The following is a 7,502-nucleotide window of genomic DNA, read 5'->3' as shown; positions in this document are numbered from 1 at the left end:
TGAGGCTGCGCCAGGCTTGGTGCCCACCCCGCCCCCCTCCCGCACGGCCCGAGAACCGGAGCCTGAGCGCTCCCCTGCCCCCGGCTGCCACCGCTGTGCCGGTTCACAGGGCGGGGAGGGCCTGCGAAGGCGCCCCCCACCCCTCATCTTCTGTCCTGCCCATAGGTTCCACGCAGACAAGTGGAACCCTGTCCCTGACGCGCCCGTGCTCCCTGCTTTCTTCTTGGGGCCGCTGTGGGTCTCCCTCTCCCCCTGTGACACCTTTGTGAAGCTGGAGGTTTGTAGCCCCGCCTGCCAGGTGCTCTGGGCTCCGCTCCTTGGGCCCCAGCCTGGTGCTTGGCCTCCTGGAGCCCCCAGGCCATGTGTGCCCGGAGGGTCTCCGTCGTGGCCTCCCTGGGTGGGGCAGGGGTCAGAGCAGAGGGGCCTCCTGGTGGGCTTCCCAGGTCCGGGCTCCGGCGGTCCATTCTGAGCCCGGGGGCCCTGCCGGGGCTCAGCGCTAGAGGGAATGGGATCCGGAGCTCCCCGCCCGTTACCCAGCGGCTGTTGGAACGAGCCTGGTCCCTGGGAAGCTGAGAGGAGAGCTCAGGGCCTGTGTGTGCCGCTGCCTCCCGTGTGACTATGTTCAGTGGCTTATGTGGTCAACTGACACCTCCCCTCCTCTGCTTAAAGGGCTGGGAGAAGGGGGTTGTATTCATCAATGGCCAAAACCTTGGACGCTACTGGAACATCGGGCCCCAGGAGACCCTCTACCTCCCAGGTGTCTGGTTGGATCAAGGCCTCAACCAGGTGGGAGCACTTTTCCTGGGACCCCTTCTCACCCCTGCCCTCCCTGTATCACGGGGTCTCTCCGGGGGCCCTTGGCGGGCTGGAGGGGACAGAAGTTCTGAGCGGGCCCGATCTGGCTCCGAGACAGACTGGCCGTCTCCCCCAGGTCATTGTCTTCGAGGAGAGAATGGCGGGTCCGGTGATACAGTTCACGGAAACGCCCTCCCTGGGCCGGCTCCAGTACATGAACTGAGCAGCCCCCAGGCCTCCGGGCGGGGCAGCAGCAGGCCCTCCCGACTGACCTCGGGCCGGCCTGGGGCTGCTTCCTCTGCCCCTCCCCTCGGGAGCCAGGCCCTGGCCCTGCCCTCGGCTGCAGTCCAGAGCCTCCCCTGCAGAACCGGAGAAGCGAGTTGGGGGCGAGGGAGGGCCCCTGCCTGAAGAGCTGCCCGGCTCTGTGGCTGCTGCCGTCCGACTTTGCTGCTCCCGCGGGCGGGATGGAGGGTCTGGCTGGGACCGTCCCCCGCGGGGGTGAGTGGGGCACAGCTCCTGGACAGTCTGCTCCTCTGAGTGTCCCTGTGGGCCCTGTTTCTGAGCCGGGGGGGGCGCGTCACCATTTGTGGAGGGTGGGGGCACCTGGGCCAGCCTTCTCCGCCATCCAGGGAGGAAGTCGGTCCGGGGGAGGGGCCCCGGCCCTCTTCCACCGCACTCGGATCGCCTCTGACGGTCAGGAGCGCCGGGCCTTACCTCCCAAGACAGCGTGTTTCCCTCATTCCGCGAGGGGCCGCGTCAGCCCAGGAGAGAGGCAGCTGCTCCGGAGGGTCCAGGAGGCTGCGGGCAGAAGGTGCGGCCGCAGGGGCCTAGGCGGGAGTGTTGGGGTCCCGGGGCCCCCGCCCTGGGCCAGGCGGTGGGGGAGGGGCAGCCTGCCTTCCAGTTGTCCGTCCAGACCCCGGACCAGCCCCCACGGGATGAGTCCCGTGTTTGGGCTCAGGTTCGCTGCCTTGAATTGCAGTAAAGCCACAGAGTTGCATCTGATCCTCCTTGGTGGTGTTTCTCTGATCTCGCTTGTGCCGGGCACACGGTTAGCCCGGCCGTCGCCCGTGTCGACGAAGACTCGGCCGTTCCGGTGCGGTGGGCAGGGTGGGGCCGTGTTGGGTGGCCAGGAGCGGCACGTGCGCCGAGTGTGCCTCCCCAGGGACGTCTGGATCCTCCTGCCACAAGCGGACGCTCTCCAATCATAGTCCAAGTGGAAGAGCAGATTCCTCCGGAGTGGGGACCGGGTGGGGGAACAGCAGGCTGAGGGCCTCCCAGCAGCGCCCTCCTCCCCAGGGCCGCGAGCCCACGCTTGGCTTAGGAGGGGTCTGCACGGGGGCAGTGATGCGCAGCCCCTGGGCCAAAGAGCGGAGCCGGGTCAAGGGCAGACGGTCACGGGGGGCTGGGCCCAAGGGTCCCGCTGGGGACAGAGAAGTGGAGCTTATTGACGTGAACCTGGTGGACCATGGCTGGGGGTCCAAGTCCCTGATGTCGTCCAAACTCACCAGCTCTTCCTGTGCCGCTTTGAACGGGGAGCCCGGGGCTGAGCGGTGAGAGCGGGCTCTGTGGACGGGGCCAGCCTGGGCGCCGAGCCACCCTGCCCGGCTTATGCCGCGTCCTACGAAGCGCGTGGGGGGCTTCCGCTGGGAAGTGTGCACGGAGCTGGGGTTTGAAAGACTCAGGGTGACGCCGTCTGTGATGAAGAGTCCCCTGGCGTTGCTTTTCCGCACCCGCCTGCTCGCAGGCGCGCGGCCCTTCCTGGGTGAGGTCCGTGGGCCGACCTGCCTGCCCAGTGACCCCAGCTTCCTGGCCAAGCACCTTGGCAGGGAGTGCCCTCCTCATCACCCCAGCCTCTAAGTGCTGGGCGTCTCAGGCTGCTCCCAGGCCGCCTCTGCCCTCACTCGGTGTGGAGGCCTCGCTCACGGGCCTTAGCGGCAGTCTCCACGCTCGTTCTCTCTCACGTTCGTTCCTTGGGGCTCCAGGCACCACCGTCCACTCACCTCTCCTGTGAGTGTAACAAGCACATGACCCCAAACTTACTGTCATGTTGTCCCCTGCAGTCTGCCCGGAGCAGTGGACACAGTTCTGTTCTGTCTTGGTTACTTGTGGCTGTACTTGCACCTCACGCCCAGCCCATCAGCAAACCCCTGACCCGCGTCCAGAGCCCGCCCGCTGCCCTCTCATCAGGGCTGCACCTGGTCCGACTCACCCTCGTCTCGGGCCGCCTGCCCGTGTCCTGTTTGTTGGCAACACAGGAAGCGAGCGATTCTTCTAAAAGGCCGGTTAGACTGGGTCCGTCCTCTGCTCCAGACCCTCCGACAGCTTCTCTTTCACTCCCTAGCTGCAAGCTTCGCCCTGGTTCCAGGGCAGAGTGTCTGTGCCCCCTGCTCCCACGTGTGACCCACCCACCCGCCCCCAGTCAGCTGCCCTCAGTGGCCTGTTAGCTAAGCGCTCTCCCGCGGGGGTAGTTTCTCTTTCCTGGACCCAGTTCTCTGCGCGTCCGTTCGGAGGCCACCTGGCCAGGGAGGCCTTTCTGACGGCCCAGGTGGGGTGCCAGCACCTCCCCAGCTGCACTGTGCCCCGCTTGCCTCATCCGTCACCTGGGAACTGACGACGGCTCTCCGGAGCGCCCTGGCTCCGTGCATCTGCGTCCTCTCCGGAGAAGGCGGCCCCAGGCAGGCAGAGCTTTGGCTTCCACGGCCCTGTGCTGTGCCGGGAACAATGCGTGTCCCCCCAAGGCACCTGATAGTACAGGTTGGACGGTTAAATGAATGAGGAAAAATAAGGCAGGGCTGAGGAGGATTAGGACTGTTAAAAACCATATTTGACTTTTAATTTCAAAACAAATTAAATACAGTTAAATTAAAACAGACCCGATAGTGCAGCTTGGGGGCTCCACCCTCCCCGTCTCCGTCTTCTGGACTGCGGCCCCCACCTCGCTCCTGTACAGGGGGGAGCAGGGAACAGACTGCGTTTGGAAAACAAACTGTAGCCACGGACCCAATTCTGATTCATAGCAAACTCATTCCCAGTGAAGGTGAAAGCTGCAGCCCATCAGAGTTATAATTATAAATAAATACACATGCAGCTAAGAGAGGATATTAAGTGAAAACAATAGAACTAGCATCTGCCCAAAAAAAAAAAAAAAGAGGAACCCACGTTGTCGTTCGTTCATTATCAAATTTCCTGAAAACGAGCCCTGGGTTTCGGGCCAAGGTGGCCCGAGCCCAGCCAAGCGGACCCCGCGTTTGGGGTGGTCCCGGCGAGCGAGGCCGTGGAGCACCCTGTGCATGAGTTCACTCGCTTGATGGTGCCCGCCCTCGCCCACCCTCCCCTCCCCGCCACCTACTTGGTTCCCAGGCGACCATGGGTGTGGGACGTCCTGCAGGTGGCTCAGGGCCCTCAGGGACGTGGGCCCTCCCTCGAAGGTTTCGTCCCAATGGTGAGGAGTTAAATCCAGGTCAAAACAGGCAGCCGATACTCCTCCGTGGATGTAAGGTCGCCGGGCTGCGGCCCACTGCCCATGCACCCAGGAGTGGGCTCTCCATGGCCCGCAGACCCATCCCGTGAGTCGAAGCGGAGTGGGGGCTGTTAGCGGTTAAAAGTAAACACCTGTTCGGCGGGCTCAGGCCCCTCCTCTGCCTCCACGGGGGAGGAAAATTGTGCTTCCAAGGCTCAGGAGTGTGAGTGGAGACCGGCGGAGGGCCGGCCCCGTCGGGAAGCCTGGGAGACAGGCACCCCTCCTCCTGGCTGAGGGCCGCGCACGGTTCCTTCTCTGGGGCGGAGGGGCGGCTGGACACGAGGCCGGCTTGCTCTTCGGGCCCCCGGTTTAGGGAGAAGGGAGGTTCTCCTTCCCACTTGGTGTGTAGATCGCATGATTTCCAAAGCAGTGTGTGCTCAGGCATCCTGCCCTCAGGGTCCAGATCATCTCTGCCCCTTCTGTAAATCCCTTTGCTAAATCCAGAGTCCCCCCCGGCCAGGGGCAGGGAGGAGCCCTGGGACCGCCCAGGCCCCTCCTCTCTCTTCCTGGCCCACCTGCTCCCTCGAGCCCCTGAGGCCTGTGGTTCTCACGGCTCTGGCTCTGGGGGCTCCTGCCTCCCCAGTCCCAGCCCAGGCGAGGGGCCCGGGGCCCAGTGGGCGTTGGGGAGGTGCCGTGCGGTCTATACCCTGTGCTGGGTCGAGGGCCCACCTCTTTCCTTGCGCTGGGACAAGAGCCGGGGACGGCGCTCTGCTCCCTCCACGAGGTTGAGGTATGGGGAGGGCGGCCAGCTCCCCGGGCTGGCCGCCTGCGGGGAACACAGACAGCCTCATGCAGACTCCGAGTGGGAGCCACAGGAAAGCCGCCGGAGGGGCTGCATCTCCCGGAGCAGCTCGTTCCTGATGCCGGGGGTGGGGGCTGCTTGCTGTCTTCCGCAGTCCCTGGCCAGGTGTCCTGTGTGGTCATGGGGCCTCGAGGGGGAGCCGGGGAGCCCTCTGCTGGACTGCCGGGCTCTTTCGCCCCCTCCCAGCCTGGCATCGCTCCCGGGCTCGGGGCCCATGGTGTCTGCCCCGGCCGGCCCTGCCAGGGCAAATGGAACAGAACAACAGGTCTGGGGTATCTGTGCTTTAGGGTCTCCGTCCTTTGTCCTGGCATCAGGCTGGTCTCTCTGAAGGCCCCAGAGTACAAAGGAGGATGACGGCGATTCCACAGGAGTCCGCCCCGGTGGGACCACCCGCGTGGGGAGCACAGGTGTCCAGGAGCAGGTCTGAGAAGGGGGCTCCTGTGAGAGGGAGAAGAATACGGGAGGCGTGAGGGAGCCGCTGGATCCTGGGCCCCTGAAGCATCACCCAGGGGCTCCGCAGAGCCCACCCCCAGGTCCCCACTGAGAGGCCAGGAGCGGGAGAGGCAGGGAGTGATGCTCTGTCCCGACACAGTCTCAGTGGCAGCGGACCGAGGTGATTTTCTAAGTTCAGGAAACAAGATAAGCAGAGCCCCTGTGGTCCCCTGTGGGCAGGGCCATTGCCCAGGTGATACAGAAGCTGCAGCCCGACTCCAAGGCCAGAGGACAGAGGTGTGTCCCACTGTCTGAGCTCCCACCTCTGATGAGATCACAGAGAAGCTCATAAAAAATTCCTGGCTTTGCCAATCACCTGGCACAATTCACTTCAGCTTTACTCAGCCTCATTCCTTTGCCTCTAAAACATAGATGGAGCCTGTGACCTACTGCAATACAGGGTTTTAACCAAATAAAGGGACTTCCCTGGCGGTCCAGTGGTTAGGACTCTGCGCTTCCACTGCAGTGGGCATAGGTTCGATCCCTGGTTGGGGAACTAAGATCTTGCATGCTGCGTGGCTCGGCCAAAAAAAATCAAATAAAAATAGCAACACTTAGGCAGGACTTATTATGTGCCAGACTGTTCCTGGTGCCTCAGCAACCCATTCTGCAGACGAAGAAACTGAGGCCTACAGAAAGAAACGTCAGACTGAGGAAAGTGGTAGCTTGGGAGTCAGGCCAGGCTCCTCGGTCCATGCTTTCACCAGGACGGAGGAACCTGCAGGAGACAGAGCCTGGGCGGGTCCACACAGCAGCGCCTCATAAGGGGACCGGCTGGTAGCCAGGATAACAGTGGTGATGACAGAGAGCTGTCACCAGGCGGTGCCTGGAAGGTGAGGCCTTCCAAGCAGCTGGTGGTAGAACCACCCAGCCATGGGGGGAGGCTGGCTCCTGTCGACTTCAGCTATTCCTCCTCCACTCCACGGGGCATTTGCTCTGACCTTCACGATTAAAGACTAAGAGAAAAGCCTTGGCAGATTTACTCTGCATCCAAGCTTGGGTGGCCCGCCCGGTGTGTCACCTGCCTGCATCCCCCTACCTGTGTCCTGGGGCTCAGATCTCCACCATGGGGTCAGTGAAGCCTTTTTTCCCCTCGTTCACCAGCACCGGCTTCTCAGTCCGTGTGTGCCAGACCAGGATCTGTGTGTTCAGAGACATGAGACCACATGGGGCAGGCCCCTGACCTTGCCCTCCCACCCCTGCCCCCTCCCCTTCTGCCCTTGTTCCAGCAAGATTTTCTCCATTGTTCTTTATTTCTACCTACCCCCTCATTCTTGCTTTTTGTACATAAGGCTGCATTCACAGTATCAGTTGGAAACAAAGTCTACAGCTACAGAAAAGAGACAAGCAGGTCTCAAAATTTCCTCTTGCTTCTCATTCTCCCCTGCATTTCTTGATGGGTCCAGAGGGAGAGAGTTCTGGGACCTTCAGCTCAGCTAAGTGACAGCCCAGGCCCTGGATGGAGAAGTACAAACTAGAAGTAGCATGTGTGTGTGTGTGTATGTGTGTGTACATATGCATACATATGCATGCATGAACACATGTATATGTGTGCCTTGTGCATATGCATGCCCATGTATGTTCCACGCATGCACACATGCGTGCACGTGCATATGTATATGTGTGCCTGTCTGTGCATGTATGTGCACACATGGAGGTGTGTCTGGCAGGAGGGTCGTGGAGCCCAGCTGCTTCGAGGTGAGGGAGGGATTCAGTCCTGGGCTCTGTCTCGCCGGTCGCCCCTCCCAGCTCCCCCACCTGCCATCAGCGTGGCTCCTGAAGGGCGATAAACTGCCGTCTTGGGCTTCCCTGGTGGCGCAGTGGTTGAGAGTCCGCCTGCCGATGCAGGGGACACCGGTTCGTGCCCCGGTCCGGGAAGATCCCACATGCCCC

General features: G+C 62.5%; 2 protein-coding genes across 8 annotated transcripts in view; one reads left to right on the top strand and one right to left on the bottom strand.

Moving 5' to 3' along the window:
• Nucleotides 1-1,018, top strand: part of GLB1L2 (galactosidase beta 1 like 2) — a 46,148-nt gene extending 45,130 nt beyond the window's left edge. The window contains exon 19 of the mRNA XM_024131185.1: nucleotides 932-1,018. Within this exon, the coding sequence (XP_023986953.1) occupies nucleotides 932-1,018 (87 nt within the window). The remainder of the gene's footprint in view (nucleotides 1-931) is intronic.
• Nucleotides 1,019-3,601: 2,583 nt separating this feature from the next.
• B3GAT1 (beta-1,3-glucuronyltransferase 1) overlaps nucleotides 3,602-7,502 on the bottom strand; it is a 17,022-nt gene continuing 13,121 nt past the window's right edge. For 5 of the 7 annotated variants that reach the window (XM_028501321.2, XM_028501320.1, XM_028501323.1 and 2 more), the window contains one exon: nucleotides 3,602-5,555. In XM_028501321.2, coding sequence (XP_028357122.1) covers nucleotides 5,103-5,555 — 453 coding nt within the window. In that variant the 3' untranslated portion in view covers nucleotides 3,602-5,102. Of the gene's footprint in view, nucleotides 5,556-6,648; nucleotides 6,750-7,502 lie in introns of all 7 variants that reach the window. The other 2 variants (XM_028501324.2, XM_024131323.3) reach the window with 1 other exon arrangement.

Source organism: Physeter macrocephalus, chromosome 16, assembly GCF_002837175.3.
Source record: "Physeter macrocephalus isolate SW-GA chromosome 16, ASM283717v5, whole genome shotgun sequence".
NCBI classification, from domain to species: Eukaryota; Metazoa; Chordata; class Mammalia; order Artiodactyla; family Physeteridae; genus Physeter; species Physeter macrocephalus.
This window is presented reverse-complemented; position numbering and strand designations above follow the sequence as displayed.